The sequence below is a fragment of the Heliangelus exortis genome, chromosome 3 (genome assembly GCF_036169615.1).
Source record: "Heliangelus exortis chromosome 3, bHelExo1.hap1, whole genome shotgun sequence".
NCBI lineage: Eukaryota > Metazoa > Chordata > Aves > Apodiformes > Trochilidae > Heliangelus > Heliangelus exortis.
The window spans coordinates 88,290,780-88,316,664 of record NC_092424.1 but is presented as its reverse complement, the minus strand read 5'-3'; the positions used below and the strand labels follow the sequence as shown (position 1 = coordinate 88,316,664).

The following is a 25,885-nucleotide window of genomic DNA, read 5'->3' as shown; positions in this document are numbered from 1 at the left end:
AGAAGACTCTCACACCAGAAATGCAGGACAAAATAGAGCCTTTTCATAATGGCCTATTATGCAGTAATGTTAACTTCTGTGGATTCAACGTAAGCCTCAAGATACCCATTAAAATCTGCCCATAACTCACTGATAATTGTTTTACTGTTGACAGATCTTGACTCATTTTTGTCTTGGAATGAACTGATGTATCATTGGCAAACTGTTTGCATTAGTATGAATCTAGGATAAAGTGTTTCTAAGGAGAACATACCCTGTTTCAGGCTGCCTTTGTCACACCCACCCATTAGCTTATAGCTTTGATTTTGTATTGTGGATTCCACCATATGCAAATAGTGTTTCTGTATTTTCAAAGGAATAGCTTTTCCTGCTTTTTCCTAGTTCAAGCTGCCTGTTTGCAGCCTACTACAGAAAAATTAGATGTTTTCCATTTTGATTCTTGCAGCATACCGCTACATTTTAAAGCTCCTTCTTTAAAGTTATTGCCTTAAAATGCTTCTATTTATATGAACAAATATTTTGTAATCACCTCCCTTATTTTCAGGATTGACGCAAAATAGGCATATACGACGCAAACTCATTACAGCAAAGCCAGTTATCCAAGAAAGAAGAAAAGGAGAATATGATCTTGTAGGAAATAGAGCACATCTCAGTTTCGTAATGCTGAATAATATTAGAATATGTTGGAACTGATGAAGCAAAATTGCAGATGTCTTTGGGAAATGCAACTATTATCATTTCCCCAGATTCCATATCTCCATCTATCTCTTACACTCCTTACATCTCATCTGCCTATTTTTAACCATTGACAAAATATGTGTAAAGTGCTCCTAAAATGGATGCTACTAGTAAATGTAAACTAGTAAATGGAGTAACTAGTAAAACGAGTTAAATGTAAAACTAGTTTTAACTTAATTTTGCCTCCTCATCCTTTACTGCTTGGCTTGCTTCTTTAACCTTTCTTTTCCCCATAATAGTTCTCTCTTTTTTATTTTTTTTTTTTATTACATTTTATTACAACAGCCACTAACTGTGTATGATTTCTCAGACTGCCACTTCTTGTCGCCCTGTTACTGCTTATGACTAATGCTGCTCCATTTGCCTTTCTGAAATAAGCAGCTGAAAGTCAGTGTGTTTCAGTCCCTGACATCACAACGTATTAGTTGTTAAGATGACATATTTTTGAGACAGATTTATTGATTTCCCCGTGATCCTGTTAGCTCCTTCTGGCAGAAGGCAGGGCCATGAAGACTGCTTCTGTTCTAATAGCTATTTTCTTAAATCTGTTAGACACACAAATAATTGTGCAGTTTACAAGGTATTTATCATAAGGGTCTGATGGTATCTTTCTAGAAGAGGGTGAAGTGTCCTATTGCTGAAATTGTATTCTCATTTTTATCTCAATCAAATATAGCTGTGATACTACCCTATGAAGCTAAAGAACAACAGCTACAGCTATGATTGCTGACCTGTTTTTCATAGACTTGGTGGTTTTGAACACTTTCCTAGGCAAAATCCAGTTTTGCTTTCCATCAATTGAGCAAATGGAATACATTTTGCTTTCAATTTTAATCATATTAAAGCAGAAATTAAAGCAGATTATTAATGTTATAGAATGCTGAGTTGAACGCATTTTTATTAATGGTAAAACACTGAACAAAAGGCAATTAAAGAGAGTTTGTTTTCATTTCAGAAATGGAAATAAATTGTTTAACTATTTAATGTTTTCTTTCCAGAGTTAAAATACATCTTACCAGTGAATCCCGGTGGACAAACACACCTGTAGTCTGCAACCAGGTCTAAACAAGTTGAATTGCTTTTACAGAAGCCATAAGTGCACTCATCAAAGTTGATTTCACAGTTCAGACCTTCAAATCCTTAGTTGGAAAAAAAAAAATAACTTGTATTATTCAGTTATATCTGTACCTTTTCTTCTAAAATACATCTCTCCCTTTTTCTAAAAAACAGATTTTTTTTCAATTAACTCTTGTAATAAAATTATCTGAAAGTCTTATTGAAAGATCTTTCTAAAAGCTCTTTCTGCTCTTTCATTAACAAGAAAATAAATTTGGCCAGCAAATATATTTTGAAAGGAGCTAATAACTGAAAGAAAAAATATAGGATTCAGTATTTTCATCAATCTAGTTGAACTTTTTGTTTTTCAGAGACCTAAGAATCTATATTTCTTCTGCCATTTTGAGAACATCACAGACAAAGATAAGTGCTGCTGCTCTATGGACATTTGATTATAGCTTTAAAAATCGCCTCTCAAGTAGTTACTCCTCTGCTTTTTCTCTATCTGTTTCTTATGTCATAGTGACTTCTAGAAAACTCAGAAGTCCAAAAGTGGGGTCTTTTTGTACTTGGAATTGCTGGAGAATCTCCACTCCACTGTCTGACATTTTATGCTCTTGTAAATGTATTCTAATTCATGGTCATGCTACCAAATGACTGTCATTAGTGCTGTCACAGGCCATGGCTGCAGGAAGACCATGACTAATGCTAAGCCATCAGCACTCTCAGTGTAAGGCATATTCCAATAATTTCTCAAACTGACCATGGAACCAATTTCTACTGATCCCTAAGTCATAAAACTTTTGAATTACCCTTAATTCATTAATAATGTATACAGTAACAGTTCTCATTTGCATTGAGGGTTTAATCAGACCCATGTGTCACGGGTAACAAGTAAGCCAAAAAATCATCAAAGTGGATACCAAGATTTGTTTTTCTATGAGCTGGTCAGGCAGACTAAAACAGCACATCTTTTCCAAGCTTAATTTTCAACTCCCTCCCAATACCTGTTTTGGCTTCTAATTTAAACTAACGACAGAGGTTTTACTTATGAGAATCATTTGTAGCACTTTCACCCTTGTGATGAGTTTCTGATCTTACCATTACCGCTAGAATGCTTGTATTAATATATACATATCGGAAATATTGTAAGCTATGAAATCGAATCACCACCAGTCCATATACTTACAAAATAGTACTATTTAAAGAGAAAAATAAAACAAATATAAAAATGTTAAAATGCAGAAACAAAGTACCAGATTATAAATCACAACCTCAACTTAATTTTTAAGTAAAAATCCAACTTTAAAAACCATACAAGTATTCAGAAGAAACCCATTCCTGGAAGTTTCATGGAAAGACACTATAATTTCAAATACCTTAAATAATTCCTTTAATTATTTTTTCTTGAAATCATTCATTGGTTCATACTCTTCTGATGGCACTCTGCAATATGCATTTTTTTAAAAAAACAAACCCAAGGTGCTGAAAATCACATTATTTTTTTTCTGTGAAAGGTCTAATAGATTTTTGTACTGAAGATACATTACAGTCATTATTATGGTACTTGTAATTTGCTTCCTACGCTCAGTCACAAAGCTGCAAGTCAGTACATCAGGATGAGATATTTTCTTTGCAAGTTTATTGATTACGTTTTTTGTGGATTACACGTACTACACATTTGTGTTTTCTCCACTCCTTCAGACTTTGCTAAAATCCTGAGGTTTTGTCTGGAAAAAGTAACACAAGTACATCTGTCTTCATTCTTTATGAACATGTTTGTTTTATTGGGCGCCTTGTTGGACAAAGATGCAAATGAAACTTCAGAAAAGAATTAATAACTTCCATAGAAAGGACATTTTAACAATGGTTTTGAAGACTGTCAAGAAGATGTTTACAGACTTCAGGCAATTTTGAAAATTGTCAAAGACAATAAAAACAAATTATTTTGAACAACTTACCTTCAGGGCAAAAACAATCATAGTTGTTGACATCATTCTGACAGATAGCACCATTCAAGCAGGGAGCTGAATCACACTCATTCATTTCTATTTCACAGTGCTGGCCTGAAAAACCTGCAAAGGAAACAAGATAACCTTGGATTTTATTCATTTTTATGTGAGTTATTAACATGAAACTTTTATTCCAAATGTTATTCCATAATTAAAACCAGGAGGTGTTATGATCCATATTCCCTTGAAAAAGGAAGGGAAGTCACACCTTCTTTATTATTCTTACAGTGAATTAAATTTCACTCATTTCTTATTCAGTATTGCAAATACATGTCTTTATTGCTGGAATAAAGTAATAAAAAGTAGGAAGTACTTCCAGAAACTGAGAAGACATTCATAGAAATATGCAAACACTATGAAGACTTTTAAGTGTTTTGTTTGTATTGATGTAATTTTAGTATTTTTAGGATAATATCCTAATTTGATGCAAGTGCATCAAATATCTCTCATCCATTATCTGGTGATTTCTATTGTGGAGAAGAGCATTAAAAAATCAAGATACATTGAGGCATAAGAAAACACATGCCATGCCGGTGAGGTCTTCAGCCCATGTAATGCACACAGCTTAATTACAATAGATGAGGAAGGTGTATATGTAGCTAAAGGAAGGAAAATAGACATCATGAAAACAAAAATTCCAAGAATATCAAAACTTACAGAAGGAGAGGATAGCTCAGTTTTCTCCTTTCCTAGAGGAGCTCTGACATTGTGTGCTGTGCACAGGTGCCCTGGGGCTGGCAAGGGGGGGGCTATGAGGGGAGAGGGTGGGGCTGCCCTGGGCAGGACACAGCTGGTTCTGACCAGTTCCAGCTGGTTCCAGGAGGCTCCAACTCACTCCCCCCACTGCCCTGCAGGGTAGGGCTGAGCTCCGCAGGCAGGATGGTGGTGTTGGTGGTGCCTTAGAGCAAGTGTACATAAGAAGTGACAAAAGACTGATCAGGCAGAGTGAGGATTAAGGGTTAGAAAAGAGGTGAGAAATAATTGTATGAGCACCCAGGTAAGATAAGAAGAAGAAGGAGGGGAGAAGGTGTTCCAGGTGCCTGTGAAGAGGGCAATGCCAGAGCATTCATCCACACTGCAGCCCATGGAAAGCCCCGAGCTCGAGTAGGCAGAGGGGTCCTGAAGGAGCCATGGAGGCCACACAGGAAGAGGGGAAAAGTGTGAGGAGGAAGGAGCAGCAGAGAGGAGCTGCTATGGACTGACCACAGCCCCCATTCCACACATCCATGCACTGCTTGGGGTGAGAAGGCTGTAGAGGAGCAGGGAATGAAGGAGTGAAGTTGAGCCTCTGGGAAAAACAGGATGGGTTTTACCTGTGACATCGACAGGCAATTGATCTCCTTATCTTTATCCCATAAGATTTGTTATCTTTTCTCCCTCTTCCATGCTGATAATAAGACAGGATGAGAAGGTGTCTGGGTGGGGGTCTAAAGGCCAGCCAAGATCAACCCACCACACATCTATCTGTGTTCTGTATTAATTCCAAATATCACCACTAATCTTTTCACAACCATTAGCATATTCAGTTTGATTAGAAGAACGAAATAAATCGTATCTTCATTGTTACTAGGAAAAAAAAATAAGTAAATCTATATATAAAATGGAACTGTTCCTGTTGAATATTTTTCTTCTTCTGCTCAGTTCCTTTCCATGTACCTTAGACTAATTATTCACATGGAGAAAATGCATTATTTTTTAATTTTGTTCCTAGGACATGAACTTCAGAAGATGTATAATGAAAGCACACTGCTAAGCAGATGTTTACTTATGTAAAGCAAAAAATTACCAATTATTTTATTTTATTAATAAATTATTTTTAAAATTAACAAAAGAAATCAATAAATTAAAAATGTGTATGTGAGAAAAGTCAGATGATTTTATATCTTTCTTTTTTTTTAATCATCTTTAAAGTCCCTCAACCTTATCTCATTTAGAAAAAAAAATTCAAAAGGCTTCAGAATTATAATGCAATGTCAATCTATGATAGAGTTGTGAATACCAGAAAAAAACAATTTGTATAGAGTTGATTATTCTTTTAGGAAAAAAACAACAAACACAGATAATGGAGTGTCCCAGCATGATCAATGTGTGAGTTCTTTTCCCTCTTTCTTGCAGAATTTATTTATGAATTCTAATATATGGTTGAGCTCTCACATAAGATACTGATCATAACCTGCAAAGAATACAAGAGAAGTCAGATCTCAGATGTGCTTTCAAAGAATCTCCTTTTCATTCTTTCTTAGACTGAAGTTTCTAGAAGGCACCACAAAATCATCATTATTCTGTGTCATATTTCCCACAAATCCACCTCACATATTTCCCACAATTCTGCCTGTCTGTCAAAGAAAATGAAAATAATTACTAGGAGTAAACATATGGATGCTGGAAAGTATAAATCATGCAGATTAATATGAGGTAAACTGTAATTCCTGTATTAATTTCACAGATATTATAATTAACCAGCATTTCTAGCCATGCTGTTACATTTGAAATGTGATTAGTCCTTACTTTTGATAGGCTATATCACAAAACATTAATGATAAAAGTATCATGCAGGGAACAGATTTTTGGTTAAGAACACATTATTTTTTCCCAAAGGCCTTTCTGCTGAAATGAAACATTTTTTTCCACTTGCACATGTAATACAAAAAAGCAGAGCCATTCAGGGTGAAGCATCATTAAGGTCAAACCAGGGAACTCCAGACTGTCCCTTCTAGATTAGATTTTGTTGCATTGTGGAAATGGCATAAATAACCTAGGCTGTCCCCACAACCTAGACTGTCCCCAGTTGTCCTAAGCGCTTTATTTTACCACCACTTGGATATTTGATAACATAATTCATTTTCCAAAAACAGAAGTATAAATTATTATACTATTATTATTAAATAAAATTATTATACAACATTAAAGTCATGAATTAAAATTTGTCTGATTTAGCTTTCAGTGCTAATTAAGTTTCCCCATTAATTGGTTATTTTTATGTGTTGATTGCATTTTATGTGATGCTTTAAGTGTAGCCTTTAAGACAATGTTAAAGACAAAATATAAATTAAGGTGTGAAATATTTGGATGCAACTGTTCTTCTGGGAAAACCATGGGGGTTATCTAAATCTTGGAGTAACCCTTCATGCAGGCTGAAATGCACATTTATGTCTATCTCATTTCAATTGAGAGTAGGTGAGTTTTTCACACCGAGCCCAGACAATGCATATTGTTTTAATATCAAAATTGCTAGCCTGGCTACCCTTGAAGATGAAAAATCTACAGTGAGGGATTAAGAAACAGACTACCAAACTACAGGGGACAACAGTATAGATACTTGTACCATGAATGTTTGGGCCATATAGTTTCAAGGTTCCAGCATGAAAAGTACTCGTTACCTTTTTAATGTTCTCCTAACCAACATATCATCTGTAGGCAAAGATGTCCTTGAACCACTCATTAAGATAAATCTGTCTCTTCCCAGCAGCCTTATTTCTGCAACAGGGTCCTATGGCCCCGAAGAGAGAACCCTGCATGTGACACCTCCAACAGAACCAGGAACTGACAGAACCTGCTTATAAATAATGCCTAAGTAAGTGGTAGAAGATAGGTTAAGCTCTATGCTATGATAGCATAATTTGCTACCTAACTGGTTTAATGATACCATGGATCTCACAGACCCACATTGTCACATTTATTTCTGTCACAGTTTAACACTGGCCTGGCAATTAAACCGAGTAACAGACGCTCTCTATTACTCTCTCTCTCCTCCCTGATAAGAAAGGAGAGAGAATAAGGGAGAGAGACTTATGGGTTGGAAACTAAACTACACAACTTTAATGAAATAGTAATGATAAATAGGAAAAATTACTAAATATATACAAATATACAAGAAAATGGATACCACATTCCTTCCCCCTTTCTCCCAATAGCTCTTACGTCACCAACGAGGCTACAGGGCAGCCCTGGGAAAGTCCAGGCTGGACTCCTGGAGTCGGCAGCAGTTGGGAGCTGGAGGCAGGAACACACAGATAAGGGCTGGCACAGATCAGGAGCACAGGCAGATGAACGGAGGGGATCCTTCCAGGATGCCGGGGTGAAGGAATGGAAGCAGGAAAGGCAGGAAGGGCAGGCAGCCGGAAGCTGGAAATCTGGCTTGGCCCTCGTGATCCCTCAAATTTATACTGAGGATGACGTATATGGGATGGAATACTCTGTTTGGTCAATTCTGGCATCTATTTTGTCCGTTCCTCCCCAAAGGAGGGATGCAGGTGGGACCTCTTTATGTTTTCCTCAGAGCTGAGCAGTGTCCTTGGCTCTGCATACCAGTCTCTAGCAGTAACTATAAACATCAAGTGTTATCAGTCCTAGAAACACACACTGTATGAGAAACTTGCTGTTAATTTCAGCAAGTGCAACTACTTACAAGAGACTTAGCTAAAAGCCAAAGTACAAGACAGAAAATCACCTTTATCCTGGCCCAAACCAGGACAATTTCCAAGATCAGTCCTACCCAGTCTGGCTCTCTTCCAGTTGGGAATTCAGAATAGGTAACTTGTGTATTCTGATTTGTATCAGCTAATAGCACATAAAAAAAAGTGGAAAACAAAAAAAGAAAAAGGAAATTAATTGCTGTTGAAGCAGCATTTTGAGAGTCTTACAAACTAGTAAGTTTAACAGCAACATCCTTTAATCTAACAGCTCTATTAGCATATCCTAATGCAGAACTCGATATTTGGTCATTCCTTACAACTTTATCATCAGAACTCTATAGTGAGAATGTAAATAAAACCCCTCATGATATAAAGTGGTAGCTGACAGCAATTTTATCTATGCGATAACAGGAACGTTCTCAAGTACTCAGCCTGCATATTTTATATGCAGTTCTGTATAAGAAGAATTTTGCCATTAAAAAAAACTTCAAAAAAACAATTGCAAAACCAGAATCAGTTCACACACTACTAGAAAGGTTCTGTAGTTTTAAACTTCCAGTAGAAAACATAAAATGAAGTAGGTTTAAAATTTGTTTTACACGACCTTGTGAAGGCTAGCCCTGAGGATGTTGTGAGAGTCTGTCCTCATTGATTTGCAATTGTCTCAAAGGAGCAATTTTAAAGTGAATAGCCCTGGCTAGGGTGGAGGACCTGGCCTGGCCAGAGCTGAGCAGGGGATGACATCCTGGAAGAGATAAAAACTACTGGGTGGAGACTACTCCCCTTTTCTGAGGGCCAGCATGCAATGCTGAGTTGTCCCTCCCAGCATGATTACCCCGGCCAGGGTGGAGGAAGCCACTTTGATTGTACTGATGCTGATGTACCTGGCAGATGGGGCTGGAATGGAGGGGGAGTGGCACCTGGCAGGAGATAAGAACTGATGAGTGGGTGGGGGACTGCACCCTCCTGCGGCACCTCCCCTGCAGGCAGCCTGTCTGCAATGGCTCTGATGCCAATGGGCCTGGCTTCTGTGGCAGCTGACTGACAGCTGCCCCTTCGGAACAAAAGGAACTCAGGGGTATATATGGCTGTCCATGCTGTGGCTGTTTTGTCATCTCTTGACCCACCACTGTTCTGCATTGGACCCTGTCCAGGATCAGCGCCATCTTGAGGAAACTCACTGGACAGCTGGAGCCCTGGTGGTGACCCTCTCTTTCTCTCACTGTTTCTTCCCACTTTCTTACCCTTTTTCTCCACTTTTCTCTCTCTCCTATATTTTCTTTTCCTCTCTCCCTCTTTTTGCCTGGCTCTATAATTTTGCCTGTGTCAATTGTCAAATAAAGTCTGCTTGCACCCGACCCTTCTAAAGTTGGACTTAGTTTCGCAGATCCAAAACAAAAATAAATTTTAATGTTATCTCGGACCGCAAGAGATGTATTCTGGGAATTGGTGTTGAAACATTGTTGTAGACCTCAAACAAAGCAAAAGGACTGCCTGAGAAAGGACTGCCTGGCACCTATGGAACTAACAGCCTGCATATGGCCCAGGGTCTGCATATAGAGACAACACCAATAGAAATAAAGATTGAGGAGTAGAGTGGGGCAGAGGTCCACTCCAGTTGCTCAATCTGATATGTCTCATCCAATTTTAATATCATTGAAGTCACTTTTGATTGAAACAGGCCTATAAAAAGAGGACCTGTGAGGGGATCTGGGAGCTTGGCTGACACCAACCCCCCCTCATTGGCTGCCCCAGCCCTGGATCCAGGACTGGTAATTTTCTATTATCATAAAATGGCTTGGATTAGAAGGAACCCTAAAAATCACCTAATTTCAACCCTTCTGCCATGGGCAGGGACACCTACAACTAGGTCAGGTTATCTCTCTAACTTTTCTTCTACTATTCTCTCACTCTCTCAATCTCTCTCTCCCTTTTCTTTCCTAAAATCATTAAGTAATGGAAGGCCTACTGCGATTTTTTCCCCAGGTTGTGCAGCTTGAACATACATGTGTTGTGACTTTTGTGATCAAAATAATCAGCCTTTTTGGTTGTACAGCCCGAGCATGCAAAATAATTGAAGTAGCAGCTTTTATGAGTTATTCCTTCTGTAGTTTTAATCAAATCTTATGTTGAAATGCAGAACTTGAGTGTCATTTCACCTTAATCCAATCAAAGGGTAACATTTTATCTCTCTCCTCAGCAGGGTTAGGCCTGAGTCTAAGATCAGTTGTAGCTGTACCTTGCCTCCCCTCTGAGAAGGAGGTAATAAAGCACAGGGGTCCATTCTGAATCTCCCTGTATGCCCTATCTGGGTCATGACAGACCTAACTTCCTAGTGAAGACACGTACAGGTTGTTCATATTTGAAACACAAACAATAATTTAGCATGTATTGAGATTATATATCATGAAAATGAATGGCTGAAAGGCAAAATTAATATAAATATTTTAAATTCTAGCAGTCTACATACATGAATTACCACAAGTTTAGTTTTTCTTTAGTGAATTAAGAATTACTTCTTTAATATATGGTAAACTGAGAGTCTTGAAGAACATGTTAGATTCACAGAGAAGTTATTAGTTTTTACAGAGGACTCATCAAAGTTCCTAATTTAGAAGTCCAGAAGAGTGGATATGGAGGCACACATAGTGCAAATAGCAACATACTAAAATTTAAAATTTCAAGTTTTGCAACAATGTCAAGTTTGAACCGAAGAAACTGCAAAGCTCTGAGTCCAGAGCCTTTTGCAAAGAAATAATGAGAAAATTGTTTCTTTCTTAAGCAGCAAATATATATCTTCAAGCTTTTGTTATTTGTAGCTGAAAGCTCTGCGGATGCTCAGTCAGACATTCAGGAGTTCTGTCTAACAAGGTAACTCCTGCCAGCTTCAGATGATAGAATAAATGTTTGAGAGGTTAGATTGTTAAAGGCAGGTGGTAACCTTTATTCACTCCTTTTACAGGGAGGCAGCTTTCTCAGAAACCATTTCAAGAATCTTGTCTCAGGGTACTGGTGGAGAGCAAATACCCAATACCTGATTTCTCAAGCCTTATTGATTGGTAAAGTAAAGCACTGTTTTTTAACAAGCCTTTGTTTTAGCATCTCTTGTGTTTCCTTCTGTATTTTTTATGAAGTTTGTCCGCAAACTTGGTAGTTTTCCATTCCGTATGCCTGAAATGAGGAGAAATGAAGCTTTTGCTACTTATTTTCTTTAAGTTAAATGCTATGAATTATTAGCTAACAACTGTAATTGTCGTAATTTCTTTCTGCTTTTTCTTTACTGCCAGAAGGTAAGAATTTCCTAATGTCATAGAGCAAAAGAGAAGGGATGGAAAACAAAGCTGTGATCAAAAGCAGTACTTCTTTAACAGCATGAGAGGCAATGAAAAATCTTCAGTATATTAGATGATGTTGTTAGACACCAAAATGTCAAGTTACCATCACTTTTATTTCTTATAATAAACTATCCTCATGATTTGCCCTCTTTGAACAATTCTATATGGAAAAGATGAAAGAACTCTACTGTTTTGATAATTTTCTCGTCTTTCTCAGTAACAGTAGCCATCCTTTATCCTGTGTCCAACAAAAGGGGGTCAGCCAACTAAAAGAAAAAAACCAAAAACAAATAGATATATCAACTCATTAGAAGTGCTCCGTAATGGAAGAAAAAAGAAAAGTTGTTGAAGATCTGACAACATTTTTCAACATGGGATATTACATCTTAGAAGAAAAAGAAAGAAAAAGAGTTTTTTCAAACTAACAAGAGACCCACACAAGGGGAAAAGCATCTCACTTTCTGAGAAGCTCTACTGTGGAAAGCAATTCTGTTAAACTGTGATTGACAATTTTTGTTCTTTGCAAAGGTATTTGGTACTATCACTTCCATATAGCTCACAAGAAGATAAAGAACTCAGTTTAGGCAGCTGAGGTCTCTTGTTAGGATTCTTTGAATAATTATTTAAAAGCAGACTGTCTGCTTTCATCAAAATGAAGAATTCTTTATGTATTATTTGGGTCTATATCCTCACCTGTTAACAGACAAATGACCAAACTGAAACAGTAAATATGTGATTCCTTGTTAATTTTTAAATTTTGGATAAATAAGAGGGACACACTGATCACATCAACTGTGAGGGTAAAAATTCTCACTCCACACAATTTAAATTTTAGTTACTCTGTATAAAAATTTTTCTAGGACCCTGCTTGCATCAAAGAATAAAAGCATGCCAAATCAAAATAAAACTAACTTCTTTCTTTTTATTAGCAGTCTTAATTTGTGTATGAATTTCCCTAGAAAATATTGGGAGAACAAAGAATTAAAGGGATGAATCTTTGTCATCTCCACAAACTATAGCTTGTTGCAGTACATACTCCTTCAGCCTTCTAGATGATCCATTTGATTAAAAATGCATTTATCTCAGTTAATCTTTGTACCTCCTAGAGCAAACAAAATTATACATTATAGGGTAATAGCTTATGAATTCACTACCTTATGGATATAATGGAATGCAACAGCTTTATTATATAGAAACCAAAGTAATTTGATGATACAGAGAATGATGAAGTAGCTCACATTTGTAAAATTTGAATCACTTAAACTTAAATAAACCCATAATTGATCCTGCCCTCTACTTACAACAATTAACAAATAAACCAGGTTCTTTTCTCTGTTTTACTAATCTGTTACTCCTAAATGACCCGGTCAATGTCTTTTCCCCTCTAAAAAACTGTCCCTTTAATCCATCTATAAAGATTCTTTAAATGATTCCTTAAACATGGCCTGTAAAAGTAAACAACTGAAGTCTATGCTGCTAACACTTCTAGTTTCTGATACTTCCCTAAAATTAACTGACAAGCAGCTAACAAGGTGGAAACAAATTTAGAATGAAAACATGGTTATCTGAACTCTGGCTCAAATTGGTTTTTTTTGTTTTTTGTTTTTTTTTCTGAAAGGACAGAAAATTAACATGCATGGAGAAAAAGCCTCAGTCTTCAAAAATGGAAAAAAATACTTTTCAATATTACTCTCCTCTTTCTGAGCATTTCCTATTTCAGAATTTTTCTCCTGAAAAGTACACTTTGTAGAGAATATCCTAACAGAACTACTGGCAAGTGTATTACTTAGGTTGTTTTTGAAATAAATAGTTAAAATTCTTATTGTTTGTTCTAATAGTGTCAAAATGTTTTAGGAATTTCTGCTTCCCTTTCAGCATCTGAAAAAAAAAGCCAAACCAAAAACAACCCACACATTGTCAGCCACCCTACCATTTGAGACAGTCTGAAATCTGAGAAAATATAATGATTCAAGAGTTCCCAGTCTTCAACATGTCTGGTTGGGATACTGCAGCAGTTCCCTGTGACAACTCACGGCAGGGACAGCCTTTCCCAGGAGGAATGTAAATGTCCAGTGTCTGCTCTTGATATTCTGAGGATACTACAGGAGAACTAGTAGCCAAGCAGAACTATCACTGGGGAAAATACACAGCTGCAGGTAGCAGAGACTTTTTTACAAATGTTTTCATTATATAGCTTACTTCATGGTGTTACAGCTGTTCATAACTGCCTTTGTTATATTACAAACCTAAGGACTGGGAGGGAGGAAATTAAAGGCATAAGTTGAATCTGCCTTTAACGTAATTGTTTGGTGTACACAGTGTAAATTGTCCTCTCTGAAAGATACGAAAGGAAAATGTACTGATGGATTTTTTTTTCTTTATCTTTTCCTTGTCACATTTTAAAAGAATTTGTCCAAGAGACAGTCAACAAGTTAAATGCATTTTATATTTATCTTAATGTGTTTCTGCTGAAGTAGGTTATTAATATATACTTTTCAATGTTTCTTGCTGATCAGAATGCCAACAGATGACTGACGCCTCTTTCACACACATCAATTAACTGTCTTAATGTGCTGGAAAGACATGAGGAAAAGTGAGCTTCATTTGCATTTTATCAAAATCAAGGATGTGTAGAGAGCAGTGTTTTAAACTACATTATAATACATGTATTCACATTTAATTACCTACTTTGAATATAATAAAATTAAGTTAGACAAGAAAATAGAAGAAAGCAGTCAACTGAAATACAAATATATTTGCATGCTTGAAACTGTACCAGCTTGATATAACTGGGATACCATGCAGGTTTCATCAGTTCCATGCACATGAAAATATGAAAAGAAATTGACATGAATGCTAACAAAGAATATCAAATTGTTGCTAACAGATAGCATAAATGACTTGTGAGAGGAAATAGTATATTTGTATTTAATTATTTTATTGAAATGAAACTGTAAAACTGTTGAAGTTTGTAGGTGCAAGAATATGAAAGATAATTCAAAGATGATAAATGTATAAAATATTCCTATTTTACTTTTTATGAGTAAAACTTACTTACTTTTTAAGCCAAAAAAATCAGATTTGGAAAACCAGGGTAACTTGAAAATGGACATAAGACTGCTACAAAAATGAATATGAGAAAAGCAATTTACAATGTGCAAAATGCAAGAAACATTAAGTAAATTCAGGACAGTTGAGATCAATCCCCTTTTCTTTGTAATTATAAAGGTCACAGAAATGTAGCATGCAGCTTTGTGATACAAATGCATTCACACCAGTGCTTCACTGTACAACTGTATCAGTGAAGTTTTTCAAGAGTACACTGAGCCAGTGATTTCAGTCAAAGATCACAGAATCACAGAAAGGCTGAGGCTATAAAGGACCTCTGCAAGTTATCTGGTCAAACCTTCTGCTCAAACAGGGTCATCTAGAGCCATGATCATGTCCAGGTAGCTTTTGAATATCTCCAAGGATAGAGACTCCACAACATTCCTGGGAAATCTGTGGCAATGTTCAGACACCTTCACAGTAAAAAATGTTTCCTGATGTTCAAGTGTATCTGCTTGTGTTTAATTATTGTGCCCATTGCCTCTGGCCACTGGGCACCACAGAAAAGTCTCATTCAGGTAGTTGTACACTGATGAGATCCCACCTGAGCCTTCTCCAGGCCCAGCACTCTTAGTCTTTCCTGACAGGAGGGATGCTCCAGTCCCTGAGTCATCTTTGTGGCCCCTCCCTATCTGCAGTAGTTCAATGTGTCTCAGACCTTGGAGCCCAGAGCTGGACACAGTACTACAGGTTTGGCCTTACCAGTGCTGGGTAGTCAAAATTCTGTTTCTTTACCAAAAACCCCACAAAACTGTAAGTATTTACAAGCAAAATGAAAAAGTAACACTGTATCCTGATTATCTGATTTAGGGAATTAAACATAATTTTCATTCTTGCTGTATTTATAAATTTAAAGGAAGCCTTGTTACCAAACATCAATACTTCAGTAGCAATGTTCATATTGTATTAAGGAAGGTATATATATATATATATATATATATACACATATATATAAAACCAATATATATATAAAACAATATACATATATAGTATAGTAATGTAATTCAGAGCTTGATCATTAAATGGGGTGTTTGTATTAGCATAAATTGTATGTAAACAAATTGCAATCTACATAATTTGGCATTGCTTTAACTGAGTGACAAATAGCCATCAGAGCACATAGCAGGTGATGCAGCTGCTATACAACTTTACTCTAAAAACTCAAGAATACAATACATCTGATAGATGAATTGAAATATTAAATAAGCTTAGTTCAAGTATTGCAAGGAAGGAATTGATAATTGACTGTTTCTGGGACTAAAGGTCTGGAAGAAATTAGCATGATTATTTACTGAGGATATAGTTCCATAATTTTTTTACCAACACACTTGCACCAAAGTAATTAGTTTCAGCTCTCAGGCTTTATAACTCTGTATTTGGAGTGATATACTCAAGATGGAGATGAGTTCTCTGTTTCTACTGACACTAGCCATAGTTTTCTCAGCTAATGGAAAGGTAACATAAAGCATAAATAGTCAAGAAAAGGACTGTGATTCACACAGAATCAATTTTGTGAAAGAAACCTTTTACATATATAAAATTTATTTTAAAAAAGAGAGGAATTTTAACAGAATTGTAGATATTCTGTGATGACATATGCAGTAAGGTGATTTATTATGTTTCATATGTTAAAACATCAACATTATTTTGTTTTTCAGACAGCAAGGAATAAATAATAAAAAGAGAACATTTGACATAAATAATCCAAGAAACTGTGGGTCAGATCTAAAAAATGCAGTTGTTTAAATAGAAGATATGGAATGAAAATATATTTCTAATATTCAGTACATGAGAATTATGATTACACCTAAAAAAATATCTAAATATTTCCTTCTCATTCTTAGCATTAAGGCCACAACCACAGAAAATTTAATCTGCATTATGAATATGTCAGAGAAATGAGAGAGATTTCTTGAGCCCTATAAGCCATAAGCATACTATTTAACAGGAACTCACTTGATGCTTAAATCTATTTGGCCACATCTTTACTCAATAAAGATGCACCTCCTTTCAAAACAGAAACAATATATGTCTATCATTTGTATAACTTCATTAATTTCTACAAAATGAGACCAGTAAAAACGTGGTCTAGGATCAGTTTTGCTGGAGCTTGAATTCAGACACTTTACATCAAAGTAATAGTTTTATAAAGTACTAAGACTCCTAGACATTTTCCAAGGATGAAAGCATAAAACATAAAAATATTTTATGTTACACCCTTTAAAATTTCAACTCTTAAAATGTCAAACTAAGCCAGATACCAAAGTTGGCTATATTTGAATTTATTGCACTCAGGTTATGCCCTGAAAAATAAGGCCCATTTGGAAACAGAATTGTCTACACCTCCAGCAATTATGTGTGAACTTTCCTTGTTGAGATCATGGTTTTTTATGTTTTGATCCCAAAGCAAGATCATTTTTTTTATTAAAAGCCTATTCTGAGAACAAAGGAACAAAACTTCTGTCCACAGAACTGGTTGGATAGAGACCCAGAGAAATGGCACAGTATTTTCTACTTCAAATGCATATTGGAAAAATAAAGGAAGAGGCTCATTAGAGGAAAGCACTACTTTCAAAGAAGATGTAAGGCATTTTTTACTATGACAGCATTCACTGGAACCTCCCCAGGGATGGAGGTCCTCATCACTGGAACTTTTCAAGATGTCACTTGACACAGGGTGCTAGAAATTCTAATCTAGGGTCCGTTTTCCATGAAAGGTTGGACCAAAATTTAGGTTATCTAGTGTAGCAATATATAAGCTAAAAGTAGATATGAATATTTCTTCTAACTCTGACAATGAGAAAAAAAAATCATCAAAAAAGGGAAAAGTGTCAAAGCTACAAAGTGATATTGATTTTCCACAAACACATTTAAATTACATAGTAGAATATCTTAATCAGGAAAGAGCAGTGAGACTCTGGACTACCATTGTGATGGTAAAAAACCCCAAAACAAACCCAAAACAGCAAACAACTCTAAATAGCAGTTGGAGATTGGAGAGGTCTGTTGCCTCTTCTCCAATCAGGGACCACTTCTGAAAAGACTCTGAATCTTTTTCTATAGTCTCCTGTTAGGTATTTGTAAACAGTTATAAAATCCCCCATACTCTTTCCCCATTAAGGCTGAACAGGCCCAGTTCTCCCAATATTTCCATATACAACCTGCATCAGTACCTTAACCATCTTGCTGGCTCTCCACTGGACTCACTCTACTATGTTACTCTCTGCCTTGTGCTGGGGATCAAGTATAACAACACAGTTAGTGAAAGAAAAATTATTTCCTTGGTCACAAATTTTGTTAAATTACCAAAAATAATATTATCATCTGTTTCAGTTAAAATGTATCCAACATATTATGTGAAGGTAAAGATTATATTTGCTACTGCTACTTGATGTATAGTTATTCATTAGATCTTTTTGAAGAAGATCATCATCTCTCATGATCTTCTTAAATATGCATAAGTGAATTCTTATAGTGTCAGGTATTAATTGTAGAGGATAAAAAATTACATGACAGTTTTCATATGATAAAATGCCAGCTTTTTATAAACAACATATACATCAGCAGCCCCAATAGGATAGAAGAAAATATTTTCCCAAAAATCAAGATTGCATATACAATTAAATTTAAACTGCATAAAACATTATTCACAATAAAGAAATTTCCTCAACTGTTAGAATCTAGGAAAAAGCAGAGAAAGTAACTCTTACCTCTTAATCTGAAATTTTTAATAATCCTGTAAACAGGATTTTTCTTTTGACCTCCTAGTTAAATGTATTGTGCATAGTTTCAGAAAAAAAAATTACACAGATTAGGAGAGGGTACAGAAAATCACATTGGCAACAATAATTAGGGGTTTTCCAGATTTTGAAACCTTAAATCATTCTTTGATACAGTTTGTGGGTTTATATATAACAGGTGCATTGAAATATTAGCAAGGAAACCATAAAGTCTGTCGTTGTGCAAGGAACATGATATAGGAAACTATTGTGCTTCTACAAAATTCCACTGACTTCCACAGGATTAATTTACTCCAGCTGAGGGTGTCCCCAACAATTGTACTTAACTTTCCAGATCCAGTACTAATCTAAAACAAATTAATGGAATACTGGAGATTGATATAGAAATATTAAAGAACATAACCTCATCTCTCAGACATTTCACTTTTCTAAGTCTATATCCAGATGATTTGTTTTACATTTCTGGCTGTTCAGGGTTAAGCTATTACTATCTCTCTGGGTTTATGAAGGGAAAGAGGACATCTGTAACTTAGCTATCTTGTCTTCTGCAAACCATCCTGCATCCCTAAGGAATTTCATGTCAGATTTTTATTTTTTTAAGCACTCAGTAGTGTGAGCTGGGGTACCAAAGTATCAGAAAACTTCAGAACAAGGAGAGAGCACACTTTTTCTAGTACAAGGGTTAGAATTATTTGTACAGGAGACAAAGATTTCTTGACAGCCAGTTCAAGACTGCTGAACAAATTTCAGAAGGAATTAAGTACAAGCATATAGCAGAAACTACGTGTATTCAATTATTTTTTAAAAAAATCTCTGTATGATTTGTCCTTGCAGAGAAAAATAAAGACAGACTTGCATGTGGGAGATACCAGTCACACAAACCATAATGCAGGCCTGAATAGAAAACCATGCCCCCTGACAGGATGATTGTATAAAAATGATGCAAACTGAGGCTTACTGATTTTACCTGTGCTATGGTGGCAGATCGTCCAGGCCTTTCTTTAAACCCATTCTAATTTTCAAATGCCCAGTGAAATTTTTGTTTAAAGATGAAAAGCATCAGAGTGGTTTCTTCCATTCTTGTTAAGAACAGCAATTTTATTTTTTTTATTTCTTTTTTTACATTAGTATCTGTCTTTTTGAAAGGATGTCATTACTGCAGACAAATTTATAAAGCTACATCAAAACTAAGGATGCATGAACAGCACCTGGGTACCTCCCGTTGATAAAAGGCTTCAGATGCCAGTACAAAGAGCTCTGTTCCAAGTGAAATGGTGAACCTATCTGATACCACAGTCAGCACAGGGTTTCATTTAGGCCTGAGGGTCCTCTTCTTGCATTTGTGATTTTCAGAATTTATAGTTCAGGTGTAAAAATATAACAGGATTAACAGCTTGAATAAAAGGAATTTCTTATGAGGTGCACATAGTTGTAAGGAAGTACAACGCAAGGAAGTACTATGTAGCCAAATTTTTCCCTGGTGTAAATGTATTAAAGGCAATATATGTAGAATGATTTAAAGAAATGTTTTTGCTTGGCGTTCTTGTGCTTGGATATGTGCTTTCCTTTCTTATTGTGGCTGTTGTGTTTTGTCTAGAGATATTTTATTCTACATTTACTTTTCTAACATATTTTAAACTGAAATCAAAGAAAAATATTAATTCACTGTAAAAGAAATGAAACGTACAAATGGTTTTAAAAGAATAGTTGTACATCTGGACTCTAATAACCAGATGGGAACTTTCCTATCCAAGAAAGTAAAATTCTCATGCATCTGACTGTTATGTGTTCATTGCCCAGCAGACGTACAACACAGATGTCTCGTGGAGACATGGAGCATTCTTAATTTCTTTTAAATAATTCAACAGAATATTAATAATTCCAAAATGCCTTAAATTCGTAAGTCTGTTTAAATTAACTGTCTATATAAGTAAAGTATTCATGACACAATTTTACCCTGTGAAAAGCTCAAACATAAATTTAAAAATAATCTGGAGACTAATCTTAAATATAAATTCCAAAGTGTTCAATTTAAGTAGCATTTGATCTAGGACTTCAGTGGGTTTTTTTTGCCTCTTGCAGGTAAAGCCTGCATAAATTCTATCATATAAAGAGTTAAAAAAGGCGCCTTAAATCCCTGTAATTTATCAAGGCAAAAATGACTCTCAGTGCAATGGGCTGAACTGACATCCTTGAAATTTGATAACTATTGACCACAAATAGAAACCCTTAATGTGACTGTCAGAAGGGAAAACCAAACCAAACCAAAAACACCCCCAAAAACCAAAACCAAACCCAAACGTCTTAACTTGAAAAAGCAGATTAAATTGTAAATGTCAGCAGGCAGTAGATAATTGTGGATATAGCTGTGGGTAAAAATCTCAAGAAGTCTACAAATTGTGAGATGCAGTCATTGTGTGGATATATTGTAAATTTTGGTAACACCTGGACAAAAAAATGTTGCACATGTTCACTCTTCCAGTTAAAAGAGAGACATGAAAGAGCATCATCCATCATATCACCTGTTGTGTTTCTGCACAAAAGCTGTTAAGTCTGTGAGAATTGGGGGTTTGAGCAGTCAGGCAGAAGAGATTGTGCTGAAAAGCATAAACTACTACAAAAAACAAGTGCTGTTGTAGACAAGGGGGTAGGTAAAGAAGGAGGTGAAGATCTTGGCTGAAGGAAAGGTCCTAGATGTGTGGGAAGAATCTGGAGATCAGACCTGTGTGGAAACAAATGCCAAGGGATGCACTGATATTGTTTGTGGTTGGCAACTCCCAAGACTGAGAGTTTTGAGCAATGGCTCAGCACGAACCAATGTGACTTTCTACCTGATCTTCCCATTAAATAAAAAATGTGGTAAATATATTGCTGGAGAGGTGCAAACAGGTGAGTGCGTGGGATAACCAAGGATGGTAAAAGATTTAATTTAGTTTGTTCTTAAAGACAGCCCACCATCTAGATCTACTATGAACTCTCATTTACACTGGTGCCCATGACAGTGGCTTGACTGGTACCAAAGGTGACGTTTTGAAGATACTGAAAATGTGTGACTTCTCTTGTCAGAGAATATCACTTTACCTATAATAAATGAGTATACTAGATGGTAAAATTATATCATAAAGTTTGCATTAAAATGACTGGAGAAGTATCTATTGCAAGGTATTGAGGACTGTGTTGCATGAGACAGTTAATTTCCAACCAGATTAAACAGGCCGTCTGGAATACAGCTGTTTATCACTGTAATCTGGTCATAAACTGTCTGGTTTTGCTGCTGTAATCATTGGTCCTGATGGATATTATACCACCTTTATAGCACAGAATCACAGAATCAAAGACTTGTAGAATGATTTGCGTTGGAAGGGACTTTTAAAGACCACCTAGTTCAACTTGCCTGCCATGATCAGTGATATCTTTCATGAGATCAAGTTGCTCAAAATTCTATTCTACCTGGCTTTGAACACTTCCAGGGAGGGGGACACAAGGAAGACATTTTCTATTAGACTGATCCAACCTAAAAGCTACTATAATTCTGTCTGTGTTGAGGCTTCTGGTGTGCTGGAGATGGTACTCCATCCCACACTGGAGTCCATGCCACCTGACATCTCATTGCCATTTCTGCACAGGTTTCAACAGAGGACTCTCCTGGCCCCTGGCTGTGACAACTGCTTGAACACTCTTAGCTGTCCTCTTGGTAACAGATGTATTTTATCTGCTAATCAAAGTAATAATAATAGTATTATATAATAATAATCAAAGTAATAAGTAATCAAAGAGTAGTACATCTCTTTAACATAACTTGCTAGTATAGCTAGACATACAGTGCTTGTATGATAAAAATGGGAAATTTAATTAAAAAAAAACCAAATTTGTCCTTACAGTCAAACAATAAGAGTCAGTCTAGTTTTCTCCATTGCAACAACAGGATAACAAATTTCTCTTCCATCTAGTATCTTAGCAAACTGGTGTAAAGCTATGGTCAGGATAAAGGAAAGAAAAAAACCCAAACCAAAACAGTGAGAAATGAATACTCAGAAATTTGAAAAAACAAGCTAGTGTCCTCTGGGGAGAGTAGCTGAGCTGTATTTAGTGTAAAAAATAAATAAAAGAAAAATTTCGCTTTTGGTATAATATTTAAAGTCAGGGCAAGCCAAACTACAAACTTACCACAGGTTTTAGTACTGGGGCGGTAAAATGTTGGTGCGATGATTCTGAGGCAACTAAACAAGCAAATAAAATGGTTATCTTTATGATCATTTCCTACTGAAAAATGTTGTCTCCTCACATTCATGAAAAACAGAGTAATCTGATTTTACAGAAACACTGACGATGGGCAAAGAAGTAGTTATTTTTCACAGCACTCAAGATGCACCATCACCACTTCCTGTAACAGAGAATTTTAACAATGATGTGACAGTTTAATGCAAGACCATGGAGACCAACTACTTTCTGTGCTGTTACAAGGTGAGATAACCATGACAAAATAATTTCTGTATGTGTCTATAGGGATCCCATTATGAGTCTATCATGCGGGCATTACACTGTGAAATTATGATGGGGAAAAAAATAATTCAAATTTGTGCTGCATGACAATGTTGTTCCAGCATGAGTTAATGATATATAGCAACTGAAATGCAAGCCATTCTTTCCCTGTATTTTGATTAGAGCTCTGCCTAAGAAGTTCTGATTCCCATGTACTGTAAAAAACCCACAAAAACTCGATATAAAAGTAAATTATCAGAATTGCTTTCAGTTAATTGTGTATTCTTCTCTACTCAGTGTAAAAATTATGACTTTAGGCGAAATCAAGATGTTGCTTTGCAAATTTACCCTCAACAGAAATTCATCTCATGGAGACAAACTAATCCACATAATAAGGAATCAATTATCTGTGCCCAATAATCTAAAAAAATAAAGTATCTGCTCATCAGTTATTCAAATTTACATTTGCTTTCTTCAGTCAAATTATTATTATGCACCTGCCAACAAGGAATTCTTTTGATAACAAAATTGTTTTGAGCTTGCTCATTCAGGTGTACTAACATCTATTTAAGTGTATATTTCCTGATATATAATTATTTCTCCTTCATGATCAGTGATTTGCACTATGGAAGCAATAATTACCTTACTCACTGATAAAATACTATCTTTTTTTCTCATAAAAGCCTCATGTGAAGTACTTTTGTGTCCACATTATTGGTTTTCATTTTATGAACAGAACCACTTCTTCTATGACTTTCAATTTAAAATGATGTTTCATACTATTTCTAAATTGTGAATTTGCTTTTTCATTCTGTTTTCCTTTTGCATTTGCCTAGAGATTTTATTAAATGTGACCTTTTTGCATGTATTAAACTAACTTTATTTCTGTTTTTGTTTTTCAGGGAAACAGTAGCCTGAACTTGTTTCTTTACTGAGCTACTAAGAAGGAAGTGGTAAGAAGGCTTTCTGTTCAAAACAAGTTAATTCATCCCTAAAACTTCACAGATTCATCACAGAATTACTGAGGCTTGAAAAGACTTCTGAGATCATGAAATCCAGACTTACTCAGCAAACTCATCATTGTTTCATAGCTCTTGTGCCATGTAATGAAAGAACTTTCTGATAATCACAGAATCATAAAATCCCAGGCTGGAAGGGACCTCAAGGATCATCTAGACCAACTTTTCCAAGTAAAAACACAATTTAAATGAGTTGGCCCAGCACCCTGTCAAGCTGTGTCTTAAAACAGTCCAATGTAGAGGAATCCACCACTTCCCTTGAGAGATTATTCCAATGTCTTATTGTTCTTATGGTGAAAAATTTTCCTATTAAGTCTAATCAGAATCTCCCCAGAAGTAACTTGTACCCATTACCCCTTGTCTTTTCCATGGGACTCCATAAAAGGGAGCCTCCATCTTATTGGTAGTCACCCATTGTGTACTGGTACATGGTACTCCCCTGAGCTTTCTCTTCTCAAGGCTGAACAAACCCAGTTCTCTCAGTCTTTCTCCATACAGCAGATGCTCCCATCCTCTGATCATCCTTGTTGCACCTCTCTGGACCCTTTCCAGCCTGTCTGCACCTTTTTTGATATAGCAGGGACCACAACTGAAGCCAGTACTACAGATGTGGCCTGACAAGCTCTGAGTAGGATGGGATATTGTCTTCAAGGATGCTTGTTTCCCCAGCAAGTATGGGAATAGGTAAAGATTGTCTCAAGTGTGTTGTTTCATGATACAAAGCACCGGAGTTTGAAAACCCAAGCGACACAGAAATTTTTCACTTAAAAAGTGAGTAAAGTACTGGTGAAAGTACCAGACAAGCATTATCCTTAAGTACAAGCACTTAAAACTTGTATAGTGACATCCCACAAGTAGCCTAAACAATATATTACTTGTTCAGGCTTCAGAGGGACCTCCTTTGAGACTTAAAATTAAATTAATTTTTCAATATCTACTACATGTTATTTTTTAAACTACCTAGTGGGGAAGCATGATAGGGTAAATTAAGAAGCAAACCAAAATAAATAGGTCTATGGTCATTTGAGTATTAAGGAGAAAAGGATCACTTGAATATTAATTTAATTTGGGATGTGACTTATGAAGCTTAGCATATTATTGTTCACACACATCCTACAATTAACTTACTTTCAGTTGACCTTTTTAGATTAATTCTTTATAAAACACACCTCCCATAATGGAAAATATAAAAATGTAGAGACTGTAGCCAGTTTTAACCTTTCCAAAACAAACATGGATTCCTATGAGTTCCTTAAAGATTTCTGAGAATATGCTTTATGTGTTATTAATCCAATTACACTAATAGGATTCTTCAATTTAAAAATTAAAAACTTATCAAAGGTGATATTAGATCTCAGAAAGAAAGTAGGTATTTCTTCAGGGAAATGTTGTGGGAGTCAGCTAATTTTAGAAGCAGCCTAAGCCACAGAAACATATAACTCGTAGACACAGCCATCAAATCAGTCAGTTCCTCCTTTCTCACTCCTGAAAGCTGCTAATTGTGAAATAAATGCTTCTTTCAGAAGAGTTAACATTTTTTTCACATCTCCTTCAGAAATCTTTTCAGTACACTGTCATAAAATTAAGACTTGTGCCAAAAAAGAATCAATATGGAGTGAAAAAAACTGAAGATAAAGAGACTAAAGTCTTCGATACAGTAAAAGAAGATAATTTGTTAGCTAAAGCTTCTGGATTATTTTAGGATCTGAGAATGGCCTATTCTACAGAGGAAGGCTAAAAATATGTAATATTTATAAAAGAACTTGGTCAGAAAGGAATCTGAGTGTATTAATAAACTATGGTACTCAGTCATGTGATCTGTGGTGTTAAGACTAAATGAAAGGTACCTGTGGGATTTATTCACTACCTATTTTGTCAGGCCAGGTCAGGTTTAACTGTAATTAGCAGTCAGTGGAAATCAGGCACCTATGTCCTTAAGGTGCTTTGGAAACAATCTCCTGGAGGACAGAAAATGAGAAA

The 25,885-nt window shown here is 35.9% G+C and overlaps 1 protein-coding gene across 3 annotated transcripts in view; it reads right to left on the bottom strand.

The window, feature by feature from the left end:
- The window catches only part of EYS (eyes shut homolog), a 724,585-nt gene that overhangs the window by 537,985 nt on the left and 160,715 nt on the right, over positions 1-25,885 (bottom strand). For all 3 annotated transcript variants that reach the window (XR_011725383.1, XM_071741624.1, XM_071741625.1), the window contains exons 12-13: positions 3,756-3,869; positions 1,755-1,877 (exon numbers count right to left, since the gene is read on the bottom strand). Coding sequence is in view for 2 of the 3 variants with exons in the window: in XM_071741624.1 (XP_071597725.1) it covers positions 1,755-1,877; positions 3,756-3,869 (237 nt within the window). In the remaining variant the exon portion in view is untranslated. The remainder of the gene's footprint in view (positions 1-1,754; positions 1,878-3,755; positions 3,870-25,885) is intronic.